The following is a 27,893-nucleotide window of genomic DNA, read 5'->3' on the forward strand; positions in this document are numbered from 1 at the left end:
CGCTCAAACACTGAACGGCATCATCTGCCTGTTGGGACAAAAACATCCATTCTTCCCCTTTCAACTGCTCTGTCCTTCAGGCTAGTTATCTGAAGAAAATAGCCCACAATAATCTACATGCTGCAGCCAGCTGCAGACTTAATCCTACCTTTAGGAGAGTGCTCAGGATTGGAAAACTGGCGTAAGGGGCTGGGCTGGCTTGTGTAATACCGAGCATGCTCATAGTCATCGAGGAGAGGCTGTGATCTGCCAAGCATGAGAAAGGAAAGCAAAAAAAGTACTTAAAAAAAGCAGTATCATAAAATTAAAAGGCACAGGATCGTGGCAAAAGGAACATCTCAGCTGTCTGATCTGTTGCCAGTTTGATGCAAACTGTGTCTGACCCAAGCTTTCCACCTGCAGACCAGTCCCTCCATTATGAAATCTGATGCAAACCTCAAATGGAAGCATTTCAAGTGTTAAACACTTCTTCTGCTCTCATCCAAGAGCATTCTAGTGGGATCTCGGTCTCCACCTGCACACCTTTGTTGTTTTGTTTGTAAACTAAACAAAACCTTGTTAGGTGCTATCAGGATTGGAAATCGAAACTGCCAAAGTCATTCATTTCCAGCATCCAGTCCCACATCAGAAGCACCAGACCCAGGTATAAAGAAATTCAGAAGATGCACAGCATTACAGCACATTCCCACCAGTTCAGGGAATAGGCTGTCTGAAGCACAACACACTCACTGCAATGGGGTGTCCCCACACAGCAGCAGGAGCAGCGCACAAGACTCAGTTGGGGAGCAGGGACACAAGGGAGCAGCTGTGTAAATGCAGTGTGATTATTCCTTCCTGCCCAGAGATGTCATTTCATTTCACATTCCCAGCAGCTCTTTAACCCTCATGATGCTTTTCTGCCATTTAACAAATGTCACTGCACAGGCTCATCAATCTCTGTCAGTGCCAAGCAGGAAGACCAATATGGCCAGATGCCATGAGCACAGAGAGTGACACACGTCACCAAGGACCTCGTGAGCTCTGTGTCAGACATCCCCCCTTCCAGTGTTAAGAGCTCTGCTCTCTGCCAAGCCCCTTCGTGAGTCAGGCTGCTCACCCAACTGCTCCCCATGACTCAGATCCTGAGCACCTTCCTGAATGTGTTTCCCCAGATCTACCAGCTGTACATTCAGCTCACCTTGAAGACTTATCACTTTTGTGTCTCTGAGTTTCAGGTCCTTCTTTTGACTTTGAGCGCGGGGACTCACTTGCATCATGCTGATGGGAAGAAAGGAAAACAGTTCACATCTGCATGCCTTGCAAGACACCAGTCAGTTGCATCAAGACTGCCTCAGCTCCTTTTGTGCTCTGGTTATGCACGCTAACCACAACCAGACATGTGCAAACAGGATCAGGACTAGTTTCCAGAAACTGAAACTCAGTCTTGCTGAGCCAAACATAATCTTTGCTCTAAATTCAGGACTGCACTGGGGGTCCCATCTGAAAACTGGGGTCAAATGCACGTGGTCTGTGTGTAACGACTGCATGCAGCAGGGCTCATCGCAAGGGACAGCTGCACACAGCTGTGCTGCTGTAACTGTTCAAACATGGTAAGAAGTCCAAAACCATGAGCTACCTTCAGCTGGCCCCAAGATTAACACAACACCCCCTTTAGCACATTACTACAGCAGCCTGCAAAATCTGTTTCTTATCTCCTTCCACAACAGCTAGCCAAAGTTCTGCAGCATAACTCACAAAAACCCAGCATAGGCTTGACACACTCAATACTTCAGTTACGGTGCCAATTATGAAGGAGGGACAACTGGAGCAGCTGTGCTGTCCTTGTACCTGTGATGACCAAAGAGAACCAGCTACTGCTCCAGCCAGGACTTCAACATAGGGAAAACTCTGTCTGCAAAGTAGCTGAATACAGGCAACAGGACCCTTTCCATGCAAGGATCTGTCTGGTTCCTCCTGGCCCCATGTTATAATCTCACCACCCTCTGGAACAACATTCCAGCATTTCATTTGTAAGGCCTCCTGAAGCTTGACATACCTTCCAGTCTTGATCATTCCTCCTCCTTTCAAAGGAAGACTTTTCTTTCTCCTTCCCTTTCTTGAAAGCCTTTTTTTCCTCTGCCATCAAGAGACGAGCAATCTCCTGAAAGGGAAAACAGAGTATGTTAGAAGGTTTTACCACTCTTGAGGGTTTGAGCTGTTCATATCCTTTTCTATGCTATGACAACTGAGTGCAAAGCCAGGATTACCAAATTCTGTGACCAGGGATCAAATGTTAGAAGTAAAAAGGACTACATGCTGCATGCCCAGAGGTCCCCCAGTTCACCTGGCTTGCGTTAGCAGAGCCTTTCTGCCCTTTGTTTCTTTTCCTTCAGTGCTGAGTTCACCTTGTAGCACCTCTGATAACCTTCTAACAGGGTTCAGTTACAAGAGATGCTCTTCTGCAGCCACATAGCTCCTTCCTCTGTCATAGCTGCAACGGCAACACAACTCCCTGCTTAGCTAACCTGAACACACTCATGAAAATCAGCCAGAAACAAACCTCACTGGAGGCCTGAACTTTTGCTACACGAAGGGAGATGGACAATTAGAGGGTCAGAGAGGACAGGTGGAGTTCAGCAGTTTCCACAAGTAAAGGAATACTACAAACGTTTAGCTTCTTACCTCATCTTGGGCCACTTGAGCTGCCAACTGATCTGCTTGATTGGCCTAAAGAAAAAAATAGAAAGAAACAAAGCAGTAACATCTCTGAATTGTTCAGATACATCAACCTATAAGAAAAGGAAAATAAGTTTCCCTAAGAATACACTACCATCCTCTCCAAACATACTAAATCCGTTCAACATTTACCTCAAAACCCAATACCAAAGTGGTATTTCAGTGGAGTTTACTCTCCACTTATCTGCCAAGACACTCCATAATCCATAAGTGTCCATTCTACCATTCTCTTCCCAAGATACTGGCCTGTCCCAGCTCACCACACTGCCTACAGGTCATCTTTTCTTGCCTGAAAGCATTCATTTAATATCACTCTGCTTCTACCACTTAGTTTTCAAGTGTGTGATTCGGGAAAAAGACTCTACTGTTTGGACAGAAGCTTTCACTCCACAAGCAGCTATGTGAGGCAGAGATGACCATCAGACCACAGCAACAAGACCTGAGATCTAAGTCACAGTCAAACGCAAAAGGTGTGCAGATTCAAGTTATCACTGATGGGTACCTTGATTTCTTTAATGTGGCCAATACACTCTACTCACCAGGAGCTCCTCCTCTTGCAGTTTCCGAGCAATCTCTGCATCAGACAATTCCTGTTCTCTTCGGGGTTTATCGTAAACAGTTTGCTTTGTCCCCCTCATCTTAGTTCCTACAGAATCGAGAGAGAACAATCAACTCATCCGTTCCCCAAATGCTTCAGAAAGGAAATCCCCACCATCTCCTCAGCCACCTGCAAAGCTCCCACTCAGGGGGCCCACAAACCACTACAGCATATCTGCCAGGCAAACATTTTGACAACATTTTAACTAAGGTGCAGCACATACCTTAGAGTGAGGTTTTTCTATGCATACTGTTACACTCCATCTTACATGACAAGTGCAACTGCATGACAGAAAAGTCATGCCTCTTGCTGCAGATTTTGCTGACATGACGACGATACCAAAGGAATCAGATTTTTTACACTGTCAATTCAAGCTGGCAAAACTCAACAGCAGAGAGCAGTCTAATGTATTTGCTACAAGCACAGCAGAGTTCAGAAACACTCCAGAGAAACGTGGGCTGCAAAAGGTGCCTGGGAAAGACTCACACGAGGTTTCTGACAGCTTTGTTCTTTGGTCTGACCCATGAATTTTGCAATACACAGAAAACACATAAACATTTCTGGAGTTCATGCAAGGTTCAGGTCTTGCTTTGAGCCCATACGTCTTTGTTTTGCTCTTAATACTTTTTTCAAAGATAAGGTTTTCGTTTTTATTTCATTTTAATTTTCATTTCAAAGTTAAACCATCCACAAGTGTTTTAAAGGATTGCATTTTGAATCCCTCCATAGTCTATTTGCTATAGACCATACCAAAGGAGTCCTAATGCATCCCTGTTACAAGATGCATGATCTCATTCACATATAAAGAATGTCTTCCCCTTCCAACTACAGTTGGAACTGTAACACTCAGCAGTCTCAGACATTTAAATGAGCTTCTGCTTTATATCTGAAATACACCACTACACGGATATCTGTGTCTCTTCCACTCCAAACTCAGAAAATAAGCTTCACTTCTATCCTTCTAGCCACACTGTTTACACATTGATTACAAATGCATATTATATCCTGGTGGCTACATAGCAACTTTTTGATCAGGTGAGAGCAAGGAAAAAAAAGACATTTTTAGTGGTCAGTAGGTTACTTTACCAAACCAGCATCATACCCAATGGTGCATCTCAAATGCTTCAAACTGCAGAGAGACAGAGACCTCAAGCATCGACCCAGAACCAAAACACGGAATAAGTGTTAAAAGGTGACACATGGGGTATTTTTGCTTTTGTTTCCCTTAAGTCAACTGACCAATGATCTTAAGCACACAGAACTCCTCTTGCAAACGTGAGCATAAAAAGAAACCTTTTAGCAGTTCTGGTGGTTCCAGTTAAGCACGTAGCGTGGCCTTTCAGGAACAGTTTGATCAATCCAAGCTGGAAAGAGCTGCAGTCTCAAGCCAGCAAAGGAACTCCAGCAAAAAGCACCAGCTTGGTCAGAGTTAAAATATTCAGACTGCTTCCAAGGCCATGGTAAATACAGTCTTTATTTCCACACTGGAATGAACAGCCCATACAACACCATTGCTCCTAGGAAGAACAAAACTGAATTTCCAGGAATTGTTCACCAAATAGCCAGAGACTGGGCTTGCCTTACACATAGACTGGTGCCAGTCTCCATCTGATCAGAAGGCACTAAGTGTTACTTCCACATCACTTCTGCCCACATTCGGGGAGCATGAAGACCATCCCAATTTCCAGAGGACAAGGATAAGAGCTTCCAGCAATACAGACTCAGTGTGTGATCAGATACCAAGTCACACAGGCCCATGTTGTATGATACCCCAGTTAACACCTTCCACTGCCCCCAAATAAAAGTTTTGCATGATGAACAAAGAATAATGCTCCTGGCGCCTCTGGAGACAGACATGCATCATCTCCTCCACCTCATTCAGGTGAGAACCAGTTGCAGGGCCTGAAGCATGAGTTTCCCACCATGCAGCAGGCACAGACTCAAGCCTCTGAGCTCCTACTTTCACTAAGAAACCAGTCCTTGCACCCATGCAGGTTAAAAAGCAGTAAGACTTATCTTGATTTTTGAAGGTCACCACTCCCCCAGTACTATCTAACAAAAACTACAGACCACAGAAATATCTACTTGTACAGAATTTGATGAGAACCTCATCTTTACTTTTCCAACAAGTTTCTCAATGGAAATTGGAGGGAAGTTGCTGGCTTAAGCCAACTGTCCTCATTTACAGCCTTGTATCCCACATCAAATCCCATTCCTGCGATACAGAACCACAGCACAAAGTGTCTCAATGAAAATTAAAAAGGGAATTCTAACACAAGATAAAGGGTACCATTTCCAACAATACCTTCTTACCTATCCACTTCGATGCCATGGGGACATATCTGGAAATTAACAGTGAGTCTTAGTGTCTAAGATGAATACCATTAAATAGAAGAGAAACCACAGCAGGATTCATCAGGTACACACTGCAGACTGATATAGGAGATTAAATGTCTTCGGAAGAAAACCCCAGTTTCAGATAAGAGGATGGGGCAATCAAAGATCCATCCTCACGTGCACATATGCCTTCCCCATCACTTGGTTACCTGAGTCTTTCCGGTAGTCTCCAACCTTTTCCTGGGTCACAGTATGTGGGGATGGGGAAGGCCTCCTATGTTCTGCCCTTTTGCAGTCTCTCTCCTCACCCCTCCTATGATCTTCTTGGGATCTGGACTCCCGGAGCCTGCCCTTGTGCTTCATTTCATGAGAAGAGTGGCCTCGATGGTGGGATTTGCGGTTTTCAGGGTGCACCAGCTGGCTGCCGCCCCGACGCCAGGTCTCCTGCTCAGCCTCCAGCTCCACATCAAGAACAGGAAGGCGCTTTGCTCCGTCTTGCCTTGTCAGCTTTCTACTGTACTGTGCCTGCTCTGTGAGTCCACACTCCGACTCCAGGTCAAGACTGAGAGGTCTCCAAGACTTCTCCCTCCCAGGTGCGCTCCTGTCCTTCAGTTCCCAGTTGCCACTGTGCTCACCGGCACCACGATCAGCCTCTCTTTCCAGGACAAGGCTGGGAGGTCTCCCAGACCCACTCTGGCTGGCAGATTTGCACCCATGCCGATAGCTATCGATGGTCTCGCTTGGTTGAGGAGACCTACGGCGATCTTCCAGTGGGGCATGCCTGTGTTGGGGGGCACTGTTGGATAAAGCTGAGCGTGCTTTTTGGTGCTCTCTCTGTCGGTGCGTGCGCCCACTATCACCATGTGCCCTGTGAGGCTCATAAACCTGCTCCCTGGGATCAGCCCGGAGGTGCTCTGAGCAGCAGGGGAGGGACAAACAAGGAGCTGGTTAGTGACATGGGGCTACTGGGAGCTCAGTGAGGCCAGAATCACAGTCTGATGCAAGGAAAAGCTGGAAACTGAAGTAAAGCACAGTGTGACTGCGAAGAAATGAACGGGGACATAATGCTCACAAGATGCAACAGAGAAGAGTGGAATGTGGGCTGTGCTTACACCAGGGCAACACAGGAGGCAAAGGGGTTAGAGCAGAAAGCACAGTTGCAGACCCAAAGCATGCCTGAACATGTCCTAAAGTGAGGATAAGCCAATGCAGAGATTAAGGATTTTTACTGATGCCATTAGGGCTGAAAAAGAGAGCAGAGCAACCCATCTCCTGGTGATCCATCACTGCTGTGGGACATTGGAATCCTCAGGAAGCAAGGCTGGGGAAGCAGCAGCGGAGCTTATGGCCAGGAGACTCCAAGCAGAGACTCAGGTTGGATCCTGGTTTATGAGCATCCATGCCTCACTCTGGCTTTAACTACAGGGTTGTTTACCAGAAATAAAAGCCTCACCTTAATGGGCAAATACCCACAGCAAGTGGGAAGAAGAAAAAGAGATAGGATGGAATTGCTTTTTCTTTATATTTAAAAAGAAAGACGACAGATAGCTGCTGAATCCACATACTTTCCACCACAAACTGTCACCTGAAGCTCCCAAAGACACAGAATTTTCAGGCTATTCATCGCATAAACAGAAGTTTGGCCTGACTGCAGAGAGGGCTATAGCAGCTTAAGGGCAGGATAAGATTTCACAGCAACCAAGCTCCTGACCTCAGCAGCAGAGCTGGAAAAAGCCGCTTACTCAGCAGCTTAGTGGGGCTGTTTCCTCTGTGCTTTCCAGAAAGCAGGTGGAAATTTTTCTTTGCTTTTAGTTTCAGTCACAACTGCGTGGATGCAGAAGTCTGAACGTATATGATCTGTTTATTTCATTTCTAATCAACCTATTTGATGAGAAAAAAACAAACATCGCACTGAGTGAACCACTATCTCCCCAGCAGCTTTTCAAAGCAAATGTGTACTGCTGCAGAAAATAATTCCTTCAAGCAGAAGCTGATTTGAAACAGAAGCGTACAGAGAAAAGCGTAAGATTTTCCTGCTCCATTGTGAAGAGTTTTTATAGCATCTGAAAACATTTAATAGATTTCCCGGCACCTTCTGTCTTAACAAATAGCTCTGCCTTCCCTACGATCATCCACATTTCAGAACTAAGAAAACAAACCAGAAAACTTCATGTTCCCTTCAAGTCATCCTATCCAGAAAAATACCTTCTTCTGAGCCAGCAAAAATAGAGCCTACTGAAAACCTACCCTGAAAACAGACGGGTTCTATTTGTGTGACTCTCAGAATAACCACAGCAGCTCCTGTTAGCTGGTGGGTTTTTGTGTTCAGTTTTAAACTGATTTACAGAAGAGAGACATCCAGTGCAATCATTTAAGTGACTTACTGAATAATGTGCACCAGAACCTGAAAGTAAGAGTCTGAAGTGGGTTTTTGTTGATTTTTAAATGGTATTAACAAAGGACTAAGAATTAATTCATTTTGCCATTTAGGGAAAGCTTGATGATTTGGCAGAATAGAAAAGGAGATCATGCAAGAGTAAAGCACGGCAGCATTAGGACAAGTTTGGTGCAGGTAACACAATCATGCCAGGCAGCCCAGGCAGGAAATTTGCTATTTGGTTATCTCAAGGCTATTAACTCCTCAGCAGGCACTGGTTTCCACAGCACCTTCTGCGGGAGCCAAGTAAACACTCTTTAGGTCCTGGTGTTACTCTCTCAAGCAGCATGTGACTAAGCTAATACTGAAATATTTTTCATGGCACGGACACTTCTGGTAGGAACTCTGCTTCCTTTCGTGTTTATTTTTCCACTTCTTAATGGCTTGGTTTGCTCTGGAGCAATAACCCCAATCTACACCCCTCCTAGATGGGGATACGTTTTTATTCGGTCAAGATGGACTAAAACCCAAATAAAGCAAGGGCTTTTCTTTTGTATTTAAGATGAAACCTGATCAAATGGTGCCCAAGTATTTCAAGAGCTTTAATTAATGTGCTAGACAATCCAGACATCAAAATCCACATCAGTCCCTTCTGGTTTTGAGGAACAAGGATCAAGCGCAGCTCTACTACAAAGTCAGGCAATAAATCCTTCTACCACACTTCCAAAACTACAGATTACAGCAGGAAGAAAAATTAGATCCCCAAAATCTCCAAATTCATAACAATCAAAGTTCAGAGAGTCATAGGCTTCTTTCTGTCAGCTGCTCTCTGTTACAAAAACCCATCCTGTTGTACCATCTCTGCCTGGCAACACTACTGCCTCTACTGTAATTTTTCCAGGGATGTGACCCATTTAATGCTGAAAACTCAGAACTGTGGGTTGGCCATAGAACTTTCAGACCAAAGTCTTTCCAGCTTTGCACACAGAACCAGTGGCCATAAAGTTTTCACCTAGTTACTGTCCTGCACTTTGTGCTGTGCATTTTCTCAGCCCTCCTTGAGCTTCTAACTCAATTGGAACTACAATAATTTGAGTTCAGATGAATATATTTAAATTGCCAGCAGTATGGATGTTAAGGTGAGAAATATGAGGTTTGATTTTCATCTTCATAGTCTGTTGATCAAAAGCAACCCATCTCTTCCCCGCCACGTTTTCTAAGATAGAACACAAGAGCCACCACCAGTTCACAGCAAAGCAATCACCACATCGCTCCATAATTAAGCACACATAGATTCTCCCCTGTCAATTTAAAGAAAGTTCGTATTTGATTGCAAAAGACGTCTAGAAGAAAGCAACACAGCACTGAGTCATGTCTTCTTCACAAAATGCATTCCCAGAGGGTAATCATAGCAAGGATTCTGTGGGGATGATCTTGTTATTCAGTAAGTCATTCAAAGGAGTTGTGCTAATTGTAGGACTTGGATACGTACCTGAATGGATTATTTTTTAATTGATTGATTTTTTGAAAAGCTGCTCCATGAACCAGCATTTACTCCTGTAAGCAAGTAGCCAGTACCACAGATGACCACGTACATTGAAATTGAAACAGTTTTAAGTGTGGAATTGCATTTGCATTTCTATTCTGCACAGCTGTAGCATCATTCAGAAATAACTGACTTATCAGTCCACTCAGCTATTGTTTTTTCCTGCACAGGTAATTCCTGACTTTAGAATAAAATCAGATCCTGAGCCTGGAAATTAATGTGATACTATAGTACAGAACGCAGTTTGAATGCAAGTAAGGGAAATCACCCTAACAAAACTACCCAGATCACCAGGTTCACCTACATTACCATGATCCTGATCCCTTTTACAAGCAGAAACTTACCTCCATTCTCTGAATAATAGCTATCCTCATAGACTTTGTGTCCCTGGGATTCTGGGTAGTGCTTCTTGCGCTTTTTTTCTTCCTGCAGTTCTTTCTGTTGTAGGAGACGGGCAATGTCCTGCAGAGATGGAAGAAAATAATCATTACCTTCCCCACAAAACATCTCCGGATGCTTTTATTAGAACACAATTATAAAAGCCCTCAATACTGACAATACTGACAGGGCTACCATTGCATTCAAACCATGGACTGGACGGGGTTTGCAGCTTAGTGGCTGACATGAGGCAGTATCAGCAACTAGAACACGACCCACCACTGAGCCTTCCCAACAACTTGCAGGTTCCTAGTCCACCTACACACAAGTCTACTAAGTAGTAACTGCCAAGAAGTGGTAGGAGGGATTTCATGTGCAACCTCAGGCTTTCAGCAACACTTTTAAGGCTCACATGACTCCACTAGCCAAGGAAAAAAACAGAAGCACAGACTGTCCCAGGCTGACAGCACTTCTGACTGAAAGCAGTTCCCAGACCAAGACTGGAACTTGCTTCAAACAGGATTTAATTTATAGGGCTCATAGCATGCCAAGCAGGCAGATACATCAATTTGACAGAGGTTGAAGGAAAAGAGGAATCAAATGTGATGTTGGGAGAGAAGAGCTACACACAGCACAGGAGTGCAGTCAGGACTGTAGACCATTTATCTTGTTGCTGATTTGGTAGATAGGCAATCAAAGAACAGCACTCTGTTTTCTTAATCAGTTTTCCTTCAAGATGACTAATGGTTCAACAAGGCCTAGCAACAGTAAACAGCTCTTTGGGGCTTCCACACTTGGGGCCTATTCTGAAGCTAGGAAGAGAAGCCAGAAGATACCAGTTAGACAGCCTTACCCTTGGATGATATTCATCTAAGCCTCTCTAGCCCTCAAGGCCATTATAGAGCTGTGTACACAGAACGTACATGGCAGGTAGGAAAAACAACAGTGAAATGCATAGTCAGAACTGAAACACACCAAAAGCAAAGCAGGCACTGGAGGGCAATGGATGAATGTTCAAATACCGATTATTAATTCAGTATTTGGATCATATTTGTATGACAACCAGCTTTGTTAAGGACCTGAGGACAACAAGCTCTTTACTAAAAAAAAAGGTATTTCCCTCTGGCAAGGTTAAACACTAACAAGAGGAGCAAGTCTATAAATACATGGGTTAAACATACTAACACAAAAAGTGAGACAGTTCAGGACTTGTTCTTCCAAGAAACAGCCTTGTGTTTAAACACTACCCATAGAGAAAATGCCACTAGCTGCCTCTTCAGCAATGTAAAATTATCTGGATTTCTCATGGACCTACCTGCAGTTAAATACAGGGACACACTCCAAGCTCACATGCACATTCCTCCAGTCCAGGATTTTCTGGACCTCAGGAAGACCTACTATTATTTGCCCTCTTTGTTAGTGTGGCATTGGCAACAACAGCCCTTGTAGACTACAAATGTATCTTACAGCTGTAATAGGGCGCCCTGAAATTTCTGTGCATGCTGATAATCCACGAAGGCTGGTACTGACAGCAGGCAATGCAGCTTCTGCAGCTAACAACTGAGTAATGCCTGCACTAAAATGGCTGATACAAGTAGCTCTGCCACCTTTGCAAATTTACCTCATCTTTTTCCTCCTGCCGGCGTCGCTGCTCTGCTTCAAAAACCAGCTTCACTTGAATTTCCTGAGCAATCTCTGAGTCCTGCCGTTCCCTAGAAGAGAAGGAAACAAGGATCATAAGTACCTAAAATCACAGACATTAGTTAGCCTGGAAAGAGGGATAAAAAGAGCTAAAAGCAGCTATTCAATTCACACAGAAGAGTTATTATTCCTCAGCAGTAGTGCAGAGCCCATGAATTCTCATCAGATACCAGGACTCCCTGTACTTAATGCTGCTTGTACTTAGAAAATAGGTCCCAAAACATCCATGATCAAAGTACAAAGCATGAGAAAACAGACTCACAGGCAGTTTGCTAAGAAAGGAGATAGGAACAATAAGACAGAGCAGGCCAAGGAAGTCTCTGCAAACAGCAGTCTAACGCTGCTAAGAAGCACTTGCACACATGGTGCCAGGGAATGGGTTTAGGGGTAAAGTTAGCACAAGCATTTCTGGGAAGTGGTTTTCAGGTGAAAGCCAAGAAGGAGAAAGCACAGCAATGCTTATTAGACACGCAGCATGTAGGCCAAGAGGAAGCTGGAGCAGCAGTTTAGTAATGAACGAGAAATGCTGCTGAGGTGGGATGAGATACAAAAGCAGAAGCAAGAGTCAGTAGGGAACACAGCAATGTACATCAAAATGAGGGGTGAGAAGCACCACTGCACATGTGGGAGCAGCACAGGACTATATTAACTGGAGAACAGAAAAACAGTAATTGTGACATGAAATGTTGTGTTTCCATGGGTTTCATGTGGGTTGGTAGACCAGGAAAGATGTATTTGTGGAATGTCATACAGAAAGCATCTGCAAGAATTGTGTAATGCTCAGCTGCAAGCTCTGATGCTCAGCAAACAGACCTGAATGACAGCCAAGGGTTCTTCAAGGCAATCCAGAACAGGGCTGGGGGATTAGAGAATAAACATTAAGAGCTCTCTCTTTCAGCACTGTTGAAATAGAGCCAATGACTGCCCTGAACATGTTAGAGGGGGGAAAAAAAAAAGAAAGGAAAAAAAGGAAAAAATAATATCTATCAATCTAAAGGTATCTCTGAAGTTGCAATTGCTAAAAGGTAAGACACAGGAGACAGGAATGAGAACAGCAACAGGCAGAGCTTGCTTTATCAGAATACAATATTTGGAAGAATATGCTAGCAATGATCAGATAGGTGATGGGAGGACTACCAAGAGTATATTATGGAAGTCAGGCAAATATTTCAAGAGAAGCAGGTTCAGCTACATGAAAGCTGCACACTGTGGGCCAGAGCACCTGTTCTTGTCTTGAGGAAGGATCAGGATTTAAATGACCTGGCACACTTGGAGGCAGTGGACTGGAAGGGTGTCTGGGACATGAGCTGATGTGATTAAAATACCACGTGCAAACAAGCATTTCAGCAGCAAAACTGAGAGAATTGGCAATGTTGGAGCAATCAATGGCACAACAGAGGCTTATTCTATAGGAGTGCAAGGAGTTGGGTAGGTGGTACAGGGTGGGGAAGGACACTGCAAGAAGTGCATTAGAGGAGAAACACCACCAAGAAACATCTGATCTGTCAGAGACAAAAAAGAAGAAAGAAAAAAAAGGAACATGAAACATGAAGGAAAAAAACCTTTTTTTACTTCTGTCAGTTGGTCTCAGAAACAGATCTACACCTGGGTACTGCATGTTATTTATACTTCCTTTTCCTTCTCCAAACACACAAGAGCCCCATGTCCATGTCACAATGTGATGTTTCCTTCCCTTTCCCGGACCATGTTTGTAAACGTTTGCTCACATTCATAAACTGACCCAGGCCTAGAGACACCCTAGAAGGCACTCATGAATTTCAGTGTGTGCAGACCTATAGTTATTGATAGGGGAAACCATTTCAGACATCGGTTTCTTTCATCCCTATAAGAGAACTGGTATTTGGCAAGTGTGTATGTTTGTGTGTTGCGCCTGACTACAGGCAGAGATCTATTCAGAAGCATACAGGTCAATTGTATCAATTGTAGTTCTTGACCCTGCCTTATAAAAAGGGAATGTTGGCAAACCTGGTACCAACAGGGAACCAGTAGCAGGCAAAAAGACAACCTAATATGCAAGCACACTGTCAATGTGCATCGAATACTAGATCTTTTATGAGGCCAATCTCAGATTACATAGATTCACACAGAAAATAAATTAGAGAGGTCAAACACATCGATGTGTTGCAGCTCTGTAGTCCCTCCTGGCACCTGTAAACAAAGCTAAGGTGATGAGTTCACTGGCACCAGATGTATTGCTGAATGCTTAAAATCCATCTTCCTCAGACAAACAGCTAATTGTCTTCCAGAGCCAAGGCAGTAAGGTCACTGCCTCTCCATTCACAGCAAAGAACACCAGAAGTAATGCACAAGCAGAAGTGCTTTCTTGTTCCTGATGACATGCATCCTGGAGTACTCCTTATCAAGCTCTTTCAAAACCACTGAACAGAGACAAAGGATTGGATTTTGTCTTTTCTTGTAGCTCAGTGGTAATTAAATCCTGAGACTTGATTAGTTATTTAACACAGGCTAGTGTTTCAGTTTGACTTGAACATAAGCAAAAAGGTTAAAGAACTTGGACAGCTTTACTTGTCCTCTAGTTTCTTTACTGTGAATTCAATGGCTTTAGTCTCCAGCTATGAGCCAGAGCAATATAAACATCACCACCTCCAAACATCCCACCGAGGTGCCCTTCATACCGGCATAGCCAGCAGTGTTACTGTTAAGGAAACATCAGCTTAGAGAACAATAAAATAATAAAGGCACTGATTAGAAAGCTGCCATTCAAACCGGCTGGAGAAAGTAATTGTTGCCAGATGAGAAACAACAAAAGGGTTTAAGGGAAGTGTTCAAAGGAGCTGTTCACATTAGTGTAAGAGAATCATTATGGCACTGGGAACAGAACAAGAAAAGAGCGTTTTTTCACAGTATTTCAGTTATTTTAGCAGCCTTGCTACTATGCTTGGCAGCAAGCGGGCTGCTCGGCTAGATGTGAGAGATGCTTTTAAAGAAGCAGGAGTACTAGCAGCGTTCTGAGCTTCCCCGAATCTTTCAAGAAAGGAAAGATCAGCAAGAATAGACATGTTTTCTTTGTCTTTCAGATCTCCAAGGGAAAAAAAAATAAAACCTTCCGTTTAAAGAGCTTTTTTTGTTATGCTTCTTTCTTCTAAGCAGACCGCCCAGTTCTGCCTCTTCACCCCTCTGTCACCTTGCAGGGTCAATCTGTCCTAGGCCATACACCACACAGCAGCGGTGTGGGTCACTGCTGCCAGAACTCATCAGTCTTGCACAAAGAAGAGACAGTCGGAACATACTAAGAATTAAGGAAGACACAGATCCAGTTACGAAAGGATGCCTCCAACTTTTTAATTTTTTTAAACAACAAAAACTATTCTTGCTAAAAAGCTCAGGCTTTCAGGAGCAGAACTGCTGCTGAAGTTCCTATCTCCTTTCTTAGCAAACTGCCTATGAGTCTGTTTTCTCATGCTTTGTACTTTGATCATGGATGTTTTGGGACCCATTTTCTAAATACGAACAGCATTAAGTACAGGAAGTCCTGGTATCTGATGAGAATTCATGGGCTCTGCAATACTGCGTCAGCAGTTCTGTCTGTAACTTGGCTCACAAAGTTAGCAAATCCCATTTTGTGAAGTCCTACAGCAACAAAATCATTTGCAGTTCCCAGCAAGTAGCAAAAACGAATCATTTCTGCCATACAAAGTTAATTTTTAAGTTGCCCTTCACAGGCTCACATCTCTAATTGCTAACAAACCTATTGGAAGAAACCACAAACTTCAGAGATGCACACATACTGTCTGCATGTGCGAGTACCATTAAGTAAAGTGGCTGACTTGCCACACCCCAGCCTTGAAATCTTTTATGAGCAGCTCCTTTGAAGCTGTATCACACACATCTGCAGCACAGAGCTCTTCTACTGCATCACCCTCTGCCAGATGAACCCCACAGGGTTTGTGATTCACCAACAGCTGTATCTGGCGGGTGGCATCACAGAGCAAGACAAGCCAGGATGCATTTCCCAGCTGCTGCTCTGCATTCTGCTTTGTAGACCTTGCAGGGAGCTCCTTCAGAAAGCAAGCTGCTGCCTCTTTATTGTGATCTTACTGAGCCCTGCCACACAAACCATTTGTTACTTCTCACGCACAGCAAGAGCTTGAGTGAGAGGCAAAAAATACAAGAGTAGGATCAAAGTCAACTCTGGGCTGGTAAGTCCCAGTTCTTTTCTGCACTACAACTTTTTATTCCTATACCTGCTACACAGTCGTAGCACAGAGAAATCCAAATCACAAACCACAGTGTGGCTTAGATCTGGTAAGAGGGGCCCTGAGCAAACCTGCAGAGTAAACTGAATCAGTCATTAAGGATCTTCCTGCAGCAGCTACAGAAATCAAATGGCTGCAAGAGAAGAAATATCTACAACTACTATCTCCACCAAGTGGTCCCAGAACTTCCTACCATGCTTCATGCTGGAGCATCTACAAGCACAAGTACAAGCTTTGAGCTGTTTTGCATAGTGGGAAGTCAATGCATATAGTGCCAAAATCCTCAAAAGCACCCATAAGGCACAATACAGGTAGGCCAATATCTGCCATTTCCACAAGAGAGAAAGTTCACTATAACACTGTGTACTTCTATAGTGTAAATTCTTCTCTTTCAGACTTCAGCCAGGGACAAATCTACTGCAAATGGCCAAGTTACTCCTCTCTGCCAACAAACAGGAGAATAGGAAGACTTCTTTTCACAGTCAGCCAACAGAGCCCAGGCCAAGGAAGACCCAAGGTCCATCTGCTCCCATCCTGTCCTATGCTAGAGATTACTATCCATACTTCTATAGCAACAGATATCTAAAGGCAAAAGACTGATCAACCTGTACTCCACTATAGAGTGCATCAACTTGAAACAAAGCAACTGAGTTCATCACTCCGACCAAATGGGATGAACATTTGAACAGCTCCATCCTAAACTCACAGGTCTTTTTGGCGTTTCTGGATTTGTGCACGTGCTTTCAGATCTTCCTCCTCTTGCAGTTGCTTGGCCACCTGCAAGTCATGCTGGACCAGACGATTACGCTGAATGTTTGTCGCCAAGTGATGCTCAACTGGAAATAAGCACAGACAAAAACCCCCAAAATCAGCCTGCTGCATGTCATGGTGTGAACAAGATTAAGCAAGTGGGAGGGAGATTCTAAGCTAGAAAGAAAGACAGTTTTCTGCAGGGTAATGTCATTAACTTCTCTACAGGTGGGTAAGCCCCAAATTGAAATTACGTTAGCAGCCTGAGATTGCCTCACTTTAACACTGAGAAGGCTGCATATATGTTTATTACCAAAATAAGGCCTATGTATCTTAACTGCATACAGACTTGTAGGGATTTACTTTTAGGCTTTGTGTTTCATTTTCTGGTCCCAGGGAATTACCTTAGATTCCACAAGAAGCCAATGAAGATGTGTGGAACCTAAAACACTTCTGATGGATTCTTCCCTAATTTGCTTTCAAGAAAATCCAAAGAGAGGAACTCCTCTCCCTTCCTATGTAAACATTCCAGAATCTCACTAACTTTATATTTAGCAACAGAGCTACTAAACACAACAGTGAGCCTTTTACCATATATGGATAATGCCTCCAAGATGACTGTAAGAACTGCAGCTGAGGGCCAGCTTTTATTTGATGGTCTCACATCCCAGCAGTAAGAGCCATTTCAGTGCAAGCTGCACACTCAGTAGAGCCAATGGAACAGCACTAGCACCTAGTATTGGTAGATACAAGTGCGACTGGCATGCAGCAAAACAGATTAGAGAGGCCACCTCAGCCCTGACTGAAAAGCAAACATCTCCTTTATAGAAATCACCAGCCACTTTAAAGTTCCTGGCTGTAATTCTTTTTCCCCTCCTTTTTAAAGCACTCAGCTGCCTTGCCTCAAAACATCTTAATTAAATGGAAGCCTCCATTCTGTTCTGAAATTAGTCAATAAGCAAGCTTCTACTGGCTGCACTCAGGTCAGCCTTTAAAATGGGAAGCTTCCAGACATGCTAGTCATTTCTAACAGCCTCACACACCAATAAAACCCCAAGTGCACTCCCACATGCAATCTTATTATAAAAAGCATAAAGAAACTCCATTCTAAATGGAATGAGAAAACCATATATATGAAATGCAACCATCTCTAGAGGGCAATACGAGCTGGGGTAGAATGCAGAGTAGTGTTACAGGACAGCAAATACAGTGATGATAACAATATCCCATTAGAACAAATAATAACAAAAACAAGCAAATAAGTAAATAAAAGCAGGGAAGATTACTCTAAGCAAAAACAAAACAAAAACACAACATTGTAACAACAACACAGAGACAGTTATCTGCTGGGATACATTTGATTCAATTTGTTACAAATATTGCTACTTACTTTCTTGTTCCTGCAAGTTGTGGGCCAAGGTATGATCTTCCAGAACAGCAAAGTCTCGACACACTGTACAGGGAAACAAAGCCAAGAGAATGAGTAAAAAGGAAGGGGGAAAAAGAAAAAAGATCAATACAGACACTTGGGCTCTCAAACAGAGGCACTGCCCTGCACAAATCAAAGTCAGTCACAGTGCTGGAATGCCCACCACTGGGTTGCTCACTCCCAGAGCCTCTGTTCTCTGCCATGCAGACTTTGAAATTGGCCTGCATTCCTCATGCCTAGCTATGTCCCTTGCACTTGTCTCCTGTAAAGCTGTGCAAAGCCAAGTTTGCAATACAAGCGGCTGTGCAAACACGCCCCACCTTTACATTACACACCTCTCTGGCTTCAAGTCATCACAAATTGATAACAACTCTGTATTTACCCTGAGCAAGGATGAAAAGTGACAAACATTATCAGGACCAGCGCTGATTGCTGTGCAATCATACCAGAAACTCATGCAACACATACTCACTGGCAATGCACACAAACATCAAGCACAAATACTCAACACAGAAAGTGAAATGACTGAAACTTCAGTGACCTGAACGTGACTGCAGCAAGAACCTGTAACAATTCACACCTGCAAACTGACATTTGGTGTGCTTGGCATAATGTGCATTCCAAGGAAGCACTATGCCTGGCATTGCTGCACTCCCATTCTCTAAGACTAATGAAGGCCTCCATCAGCTTTCCCAGGGTCTTAACACAGTTCCTAGGGCTGCTCTCTCTCCCCCACCAAAAGGGGCTTAGAAATTGTAAGGCAAAAGCAGAACACACAGATCTCAAATCCAATGCCCTATCAACAGTCATGAGACTTCAAGCCCAAAAGAATCACAGGAAACTAATTTGTATGTAGATAGGCCTAACTTGGAAGTGGAAAAGGAAAACGTTATCTACCCAGCCCTGCAATAGCACTGGATGGATGCAGTCCAAAACAAGACCTCGAGACTGCAAAATGTGAGCAACCTGAACTTCATGCTTATAGTGAGAAATAACAAAAGGTTTCTTTTTCCTTTAGACCACATGAATAAGTATTCAAAACCCATTCAAACCATTCTCACTCCCTCCATCAGCACATACTTCAGCCATGTCCAGCTCAGCTCCTCAGGGCAGCAAACAGCTTCCTAACCCCAAGCCTGCTGGGTTTACTTCAGATGAGGGTTATCACATCATTTTCAGTGTGAAAACTGTCCCTGAGTTAATTTATGGACTTCAGACAAAATAAAGATTTTCCCATGGAAAACATTTACATTTTGAGCCAAAACTTAAGGGGGGGCCACTGGGTTGAAAGAGACTTGAAACTTCCCATTGAAATGCTGGTGGAAACACATCTCCCCAAGACACAGGCTCCTTCCTCAGGGGGAAGATTCTGTCTTCCCACCAAGCTGCTCCCAAGACTCCAGAAATCGACCTGCAGAACCCAAAACAACCACCCACAGAATTACCACCACGGGTAATTTTCAGCTTCTTTTTGGAAGCTGTGCTGACCTGGAGACAAATAAACAGGAAGGGGATGAGCCCCAGTCTGAAAGAAGCGTATTTTTACAAACGCCAATCACTTTCACTCTCAAGCTTTCAAAGGAATGCTCTGCCCACACTGTGGGAAAGCACAAGGGTTTATTTTTAACTTGTTATGATAGGCAGCGGAACAGTAAAACAGTCACACACCTATTGGGACGGGGCCACATGCAGAGTCTGGTGTTTTGGTTGCACAGACACACAAAGCGTGCACTGCTGCATGTGGAACTCCCACTTTAAGGGGAGGTTAAGGACCCCAGGACATAGCAAAGCTACGAGAACAATTCCTGAGGAACCCATTCATTGAAGAGTCTGAGCAGACACCATTACCAACCCCACAAAGGGCAGAAAACATTGCAAGAGGAAGGGAAAGCAGCAACAATCCCACGAGCCTTCCTTTGTCTCACAGTGACACATGCCGACTGAGATTTATCAGGGCACTCCTCAGCATCCACAGAGCTTCATGGGCTTTTTGCAAAGAGCTTCTGACTGCAGCCAAGATAGCACTTTAACCAAAAATCCTGTTGAATATGGTCAAGGATAAGCCTTGGTGCATCTGAGGGTGTTTTGTAGATGACAGACAGAAGATAAGGCTGCACTTCGGGCAGCCCTCCCTTCAAGGTCAAAGGCAGTGCTTCAGGAAAGGAGGGACAAGCAGCAGGGTGGAGATGAGGACAGCGATTACAGTAACACAATCCCAGAGTGATTCATTTTAAGCATGCACATTTCTGGATGGTACAATTTAGGCTTTGTTGTTGCTTTCTTTTTATTGCAGCTCTACTGCAAAGAGGATACTAAACACTAACTAACAATGAAACACTTCCAGCTGGCCTTTCCTATAAATAAATGCTTCCTCCAGCCACCAACCACAATTGTTTCAGTGCTACTCACAGGTGACATACTCAGGGCATCCAGTGTTCAGGAACACATTTTTATTGGATGAGGACAGATGTTCCCCAAAAAGACTTTACTCTGAGGTCCCCAACACTATTGAGTTTCACAGAATGATGATGAGGCAGCCACCTTCTGCTCACAAAGCATCACCCAGCCTGCTGGAAAGGCACCTCCAGCTCAGAGACTGCAGCTAAGCAGAGACATCTGAGAGTCCAAATCCAGGGCTGTGCTTTTACCACCACATCTCTGAGGAAGAGCACTTCCTCCTGAAGGTTTGACAACAACAAGACAGAAAAAATCCCACCCGCAAACCAGAAGGAGAAGACAGTGTTGTATTTACCACAGTAAGTCTGTGAGCAAGCTCACTGCACAGCTGCCTGAACAGCTGTACGAGCAAAACAAGGGAGTACAGAGGCAAGGGCAAACATTTCCAGAGCTGCATATGTGAAGACATCTGCAAAGATTATGAAACTGCATCTCAGCCCTTTTGAACTCCTTTCTGATCCCCACAGCATTTGAGCTCTGCTGTGTTGGTTATGATGCTGAAGGTGCCAATGGACCTTTGCTCCACCCTCCCCTCCCCACAGAGGCACACAGGCAGAGAAGGACTTTAGATTCTGTGCTCCATTCTGCTCACACCCAGCCACACTTTGCTACTCATGTAGGAAAAATGACGGTGACAGAAATATACTGAGCATGCAGGTGAAAAGGCAGGAGGGCTGTGGTAGAACACTGCTGCTCTTCTCTCAGCAGTCTTGCACCAAGCCCCACAGAAAGTCTCATCTCCTCCAGTGAGCTTCATTCCCACAGTACAGCAGGGATTTTTAACCTATTTTATTGTTTTAATGGATGTCTGTTCTCCTAAATCCATGAATGGCTAACAGCGGTATGCAGGCCACTTTCTGTGTGGCTGAAGTTGTTGGCAGAAAAGGAGATGTTCATCACCACCCGAAACTTGGCTGGACTGAATGCCCCTAACTCATCAGAGCACGTTATTCTCAAGTTCTCTCAGCCTGAGAACAACATGCAAAGGAGGATGAGAACATCCCATTATGAACGGAACAGAGCGCTGTCAGGCAGCCAAGTGGCAGGAGATGGGGACACCTGCAGCTCCCTGCAAATTTGGGGGGTGATGCCAAGCACTCCTTCAAGATGGACCCAGTGCTTGTGGCATGGAGTCAAGCATGACTGCAGCTGCAGGAAAGTCAAGAAAACCAACTCTCCTTCCCTGAAGTTGCATCCAACAACAAGGTTGATAGAAAATTACTGAGGATGCAGGATGGACAGATGTGGTCTGAAACAAAGCTTCAGCAGCATAAGCCCTCACTCTCAGCCCATTACGAGTCATTACTGGCACTGGGTTCATGCTGAGAAACAGGACAGCCCCAGTGATAACAGAATCACAATTCCTTCTCTCTGAGAGGCTCTGCATTGTGGGCTAAAATAAATAAATAAATATGTTTCCTTATTCCCTAATTGCACGGCTAAGAAATGAAAAGGTAAGATTGATGCTCATTCACCACTGAGAATTAACTCAATTTCCCATCCCGAGGCCCTGGCTGCAAGCCATCAGGCAGTCAAACAAGCAGCAGGGGCACAATCAGAGCAGCTGCAATCGGCAAGTCCAGCAAAGCGTGAAACATGACAACAGGTTTGCCCCGGGCTGATTAAACCAATCTGCCTGACCACAGCGGGGAGTGTGCTGGGATGTGCACTTCTGGCACAGCTGTGAATGAAAGCAATGCCAGCACAGGAATGCCAGCAGGGAAAGCAATGGCCAAGGCATGGCAGGAAGCATAGAATCATATCATGGAATTATTAAGGTTGGAAAAGACCACTAAGATCATCTAATCCAGACATCAACCCATCACACCATGTCCACTATGTTTCTCAGTGCCACGTCAACACAGTTCTTGAACACTTCCAGGGACAGTGACTCCACCACCACCCTGAGCAGCCTGTGCATCACCACTCTTTCTGAGAAGAATTGTTTCCTAATATCCACCTTGAAACTCCCTGGTACAATTTAACACCACACTTCTCACCCTACTTGGGAGAAGAGGCCAATTCCCACTTCACCACAACCTCCTTTCAGGCTGTAGAGAGCAATAAGACTTCCCCTGAGCCTCCTCCAGATTGAAAAAGCACATTTCCCTTAGCCACTCTCCATAAGACTTGTGCTCCAGACCCTTCACAGCTCCATTGCCCCTCTTTGGACATGCTCCAGAGCCTCAATGTCTTTCTTGTAGTAAGGGATCCAAAGCTGAATACAAAGCTGATACAAAGCTGTACTTGAGGTGCAGCCTCACCAGTGCAGAGTACAGAGGGACAATCACCTCCTGCTTGCTGCAGCATTCCTGATACAAGCTAGGATGCCATTGGCCATTCTGGCCACAGTGCTGGCTCATGTTCAGCCAACTCCTGAGTAACACCCCAGATCCCACTACAAAACCCACGTGGTAGCATGCAATGAGGAGCTCACCTGCTGCAGGGAACCAAAAGAGCCTCTCTGAAAGCCCCATACACAGGCCTCACTTGCTCGTAGATGTTCAGCCCCAAAATGCACCTTTCTAAGTATTGCTGAGACATACAGCTCTTGTGAGCACGGCTGAAAGCCCTGTCTTAGGTACAGCAACTTGGCAAAATTTCACAAAATTATCTTTTCCTCTTTCTATCCTGCTGCACCAGCTTCCTCCAGCATTACCTCAGCCTCATAGCTCAGCACTTTCACACTGAATTGCTTCAAAGGGAGTGAGGTAACCACAACAGAGGAGCTAAGGCAGCCCTCAGTACTGTGTGACAGAAGTAGGGATGGGCAACAGAGCGAGCAGGGCCTCCAACAGGCCAGACCCCACAGGGCTCAGAGCAGAGCACCTATCACTTGTGCCTAGCAGCTTAGGCCTCGCCATGTGATGTCAGCCCAGGGGGCCCCACGCTGGTGCTGGCCTTCTGACATGTCCCAGGAGCCCCGCCAGCTCAACACAGGCACACTCCCAGCATTTCCTTTTGGGGTTTAAAAACCATCCCTTGCTCCCCATTCCCTCCCACTCCCTGCATTCTCCCTGTCAGCATCATGTGCTGGATAGTTCACAAAATAAACGAGAAGGTGTGAGTCATGCCTAGCTCCAAACATCTGCAGTTTTCGAATCCTGAAGGAAGGAAGGAGAGACAGTGACATAGGAAGAAAAAGCAAAAGCAGTTTCAGCAGCTAAAGCTGCTTCTTAAGGCCTTACAGAGCTAACAAATTAAGTGGAGAGCAATAAGCACAGCCTGTTCCAAGCCAGCAAGCTTGGAAAGATGCTGAGTTAATAAAACTGCAAATCAGAAAGAAGAGCTGGCACCGCAGGGACTATATCAGCCAGGTGAATGCTCCAAGATTTCCTTGAGCCCAAGATGACCTGACTGAGTAGCCCTGGCTGGGGCAAGGAATAAACTGGGAGCAGCTCCCAGAGGAGCTGTGCAGTTCCAACACCGCCTGCTTTGTGAGATACACAGCCTGACCTCAGTGCTTTTCATTTCCTTCCTGCCTCTCCCATCACACTGAGAGATTCTTGAGCTTGTGCTAATCCACATCACATCTCAGCAGCATTCCTGGGACTTTGGTCACCATGGGCGGCCAATGCCAAGGAAATCAACCTCAGACAGGGAGAAGACTGCTCCTGAGAAACAGACAGGACCAGGCAGGCTGGGGAAGGGAACACAAAGAAGCTGAGCAGCTTCACAGATAACAAGAAGAAAAGTCTTTCCTTTGCTCTTAAAAGGGCAAACATACAGAATATGAAATATCTCCACCACCAGTGTGGTTTGTTGTTGTTGTTTTTAATTGGCAGTCCTGGTACAGAAGCTAAAAGCAGCTTGGAATCTGGGAACGAGGTTATCCTCACTGCTCTACAGATAATGCCTTAAGGTCAAGGGTATGAGAACTTTGTGCTATCTGCACCATTCCCCAACAATATGCTGTCACCTGCCCAACCAATGCTTTGCAATGGAAGTTTGCATATATTTTGGAACCAAATCCTCAGAACACAAGCCTATTTTGTTAACCTGCCTTGAAACAGAAATCAGCTGCTCTCCCTTCAGGAAATGCCCTCTCTGAGGCCACCAGGTTGGCACTCTCTCTTCTGTAAACCTGCCTGTGAACAGAGCAGTCCTCAAGCAGAGATAGCATCTGCTGAGCACTCCAACACAGGAGGTGACGCGCTTGCACAGGCAAACAAGAATGTCTAAGACTGCAAAAAGTAGCACCACAAGGGATCTCAGAAGGTCATTTTAGACCATACCCCAGAATGACTAAAATCTCTCATTCTGTCATTTTCTGGAGGTTTTTGTTGTCTGTTTTTCTGCAGACAGGATGTCATGGCAGTTTTAGTTTTAAGCCTAACATCACTCACTTAAACTGGTGTAAGGGAACAAAAGCGTCTCCTTTCATGCACAACTCAAAACAGCCACCCACTCAGCAAACTGCTCAGGCATGGAGCTCACATCTCAAGGGATCTGCACTATACACACACCCTACTACCCCCAGAGCCATTTCAGCAGCAATCATCCTATTTTACTTTGATCTGGTAAGTAGCTTTCGCTTCAGCATTTTTAACAATTTTATACTACACAATTGTTGGAAGGACATGCTGATTTCCAGATAAGCAAAACTTCTGGTTCTTTGCTCAGCATAGGCCTACTAAACCCCCTCACTCAGTTCAGCAGTTTCTCCAGGGAGTGCTGGCAAGTGCACCCCATGGGTCAGGCAAGCTCCCAGGAGCCACAGCTTCACCCATATCTTAAACCCTCCTTTTCAGGCGGTCATGAATAAACTCACAGAGCAGCTCCACAGAGATGGAGCCGAGATAATTCCAAGTGTCAGTTCTCCCAGGCTTCTCCTCCAGCATAATCCTAAAAGATAATACAGCAGAATGCAAGAGAGCAGGGGTCCAGGACTGGGCTCTCAGTACCCTTCCGGTACAAGTTCACACATCACTCTGAGGACTGCATGCAAGGCTGACTGCTGAAAACTGATGCTCTTGCAGAAGGTGCCAAGTACCAAGAAGAGTTCCAGTTCCTCTTAAAACCCCACAGAGTGGTTTCACACCCCAGAGAGCTTGCAGTCATTTGGAGGAGCAAGCAAAAGTGTCATTTTCTTTCCAGTGCCCAGGTGATTGCAGCCAAACCAGAGACTGCTTCAAAGCTTGCAGCTAAACCAGAGCTGCAGCCAGACGGACTGATGGCAGCATCAGCACACATACACAGACAAATCAGGTTTCATTCATTACATTAGATATGCAAGAAGCAAAGCTCCAGCAGGACAAGCCTCAGAGCATTCCCTCAGGCTCACTCCAGCCAGCTGATGCATTCCAAGCTGAAGCTGTCCCTGAAGCTGATTGCAGCTTGACTTCTGACTGACTCCAGCAGATTCCTATCAGCTCCCTTCTTCCTTGGAAGGAGTACTCCTGTGTGCCACCTGCCCAGCCACTGCCAGCGCTCAGGATGAGCTGCCCTACAATCTGCTTTCTGAGAACAGCCTTCCTACACCTACCAGTAAAGGATGCTCTGCCTCGTTTCCAACTCCTTTTTATTATTATTCATTTATTTACTTCCCCCTTTACCAGCCCCTTTTGGGTGCTTCTCCCCCCTCCTCACTTCCCACACATAGGTTCTCCAAGGTCATTAGTCAGCTCTGAAGAACACAAAGTACCAAAGCTGGCCCCAGATCAGTCAGACCTTCACAGATATCTACAGTGCACGACTCCCTTCCTGTCAGAGTCCTGAGTTGGCACCCTGCCCTTGTAACAGCTAAGATCAAAACCAGCAGGATAAGATGGTAAGAACAAGGCCCTGGTCTCTGGAGCCAGATGGGCAAAGAAATGAGGATCGCGGTGCAAACCTGAAACAAACTGCTTTGTGCTCATGCTCCAAGAACTCAAAATTAGCTTAAGGACTGAATGAAGTCTTTTCCTTTGGAGGGGAGGGGATGGAGGGAGGGGAGTATCTAAGTGATACAATATACATACCAGCTTAAGGATGAAAAAAAAACAGACAAAATCAGGACTGGGAGCATAAGGTACCTGAAGACGGCAAGCAGGGCTGAAGCAGGGCTGAAGCAGGGCTGAAGCAGGGCTGAAGCAGGGCTGAAGCAGGGCTGAAGCAGGGCTGAAGCAGGGCTGCCCATCCCTCCTGGCAGCACCAGGCAGTGGGAACACAGGGCCCTCAGGTGCTGCAAATAACCCTAGCAGAGCCCAGCCTCTTCCCAACACAACTTCCTTCGGAAACCTGGCGCCAGCTGCAACGCCTGCAGGAGAGCAGAGCGCTGTGAACAGCAGCTCCACGTGCCACAAAAACAGCCAACACCCTGATGGCTTGGAAAGCTCCCAGGTCTTTCCCTGCCATCCTCCACTGCTTCACCCCAGTGATGTGATAGTGATGCTGAGGCTTGCTGCAGCTTCCTGTCCTGTCTGGCTATAAGTGGCCAAGGCAATGTGCACTCATTTCACAGTACCTTCAAGCATTTGCCTCTTTGCCATCGCTGACTGAACATCACATAAATAGCCCACTTCTTCTTTTCCCCCAGCCACAGACTCCTTGTTCAGCAGAACACATGGGAGAAGGAAGAACCACACACATACACAAACCCTGCACGCAGTTTTTTAAACCTCCTCGGAAACAACAAGTGAGGAAGAGCACATCACCTGCTAACCACTGCCACTTTCAGTCCTGAACAGCACTCACCACAAGCACAGGTGCTGTGCTCTCCTAGCAGCAGTGTGCCAAGACTCACAGGACTCACCTATAGTGAGTGGGGTGGGGTCTTTGTACATACCAAGAAATGATGCAAAAGCTCCTATTTTTAAAAAGCAATAATATGCTTTCAAGTGGCTGGATTACCACAAGCACTGTAAGGACACAAGGCTGCCCTGCCTTCCTGGTTGGAAGTGCCCAGCAGCCCTAAACTTCTGAAGTTTTAAGGCAGTTTTAGCAACTGCTCAGCCATCTTCCTCAGTCTTTTGGCCTTCCAACCAGTGCTAAGCAGTGAGGCAGCAGCAAGTACATGGAAGGCAGCCAGCTGCACACATGCTGGGAGGGGGACGAGGAAGCAGGGAGGGAAAATGTCACTTCGTCCCACAAATCGTCACACTGATGTGAACTGCAAGAAGGAAAACAAGGCTCTGAGCAAAAAGGAAAACAAGGGTTATTGCAGCAAAGCAGAGGCTTTTAACACAGCTGCAAGGCACACATCCCCAGTCAGGGCTTTCTTTGTGTGGCCCCAGGCAAGGGCACTACCAGCCCACCCTGCTCTTTGCAGATGCCTTCTCCAGGTCCTGGCACGCACAAGCCTTCTGATGTTGCCACAGGAAATTAAAGATTAAACAGAGGCCCACAGTCACAGTAAATAAAAGTCTGTCAGCAAGTCACAGCAGCAA

At 45.3% G+C, this 27,893-nt stretch overlaps 1 protein-coding gene across 2 annotated transcripts in view; it reads right to left on the bottom strand.

The window, feature by feature from the left end:
* Positions 1 to 27,893, bottom strand: part of CCDC50 (coiled-coil domain containing 50) — a 37,593-nt gene that overhangs the window by 6,550 nt on the left and 3,150 nt on the right. The window contains exons 2-11 of one of the 2 annotated variants that reach the window (XM_072344285.1): positions 18,031 to 18,093; positions 16,597 to 16,726; positions 11,573 to 11,663; positions 9,918 to 10,035; positions 5,860 to 6,564; positions 3,255 to 3,361; positions 2,662 to 2,706; positions 2,036 to 2,140; positions 1,178 to 1,257; positions 149 to 246 (exon numbers count right to left, since the gene is read on the bottom strand). In XM_072344285.1, coding sequence (XP_072200386.1) covers positions 149 to 246; positions 1,178 to 1,257; positions 2,036 to 2,140; positions 2,662 to 2,706; positions 3,255 to 3,361; positions 5,860 to 6,564; positions 9,918 to 10,035; positions 11,573 to 11,663; positions 16,597 to 16,726; positions 18,031 to 18,093 — 1,542 coding nt within the window. The remainder of the gene's footprint in view (positions 1 to 148; positions 247 to 1,177; positions 1,258 to 2,035; positions 2,141 to 2,661; positions 2,707 to 3,254; positions 3,362 to 5,859; positions 6,565 to 9,917; positions 10,036 to 11,572; positions 11,664 to 16,596; positions 16,727 to 18,030; positions 18,094 to 27,893) is intronic. The other variant, XM_072344284.1, reaches the window with a different exon arrangement.

Source organism: Excalfactoria chinensis, chromosome 9 (genome assembly GCF_039878825.1).
Source record: "Excalfactoria chinensis isolate bCotChi1 chromosome 9, bCotChi1.hap2, whole genome shotgun sequence".
Taxonomy (NCBI): Eukaryota; Metazoa; Chordata; class Aves; order Galliformes; family Phasianidae; genus Excalfactoria; species Excalfactoria chinensis.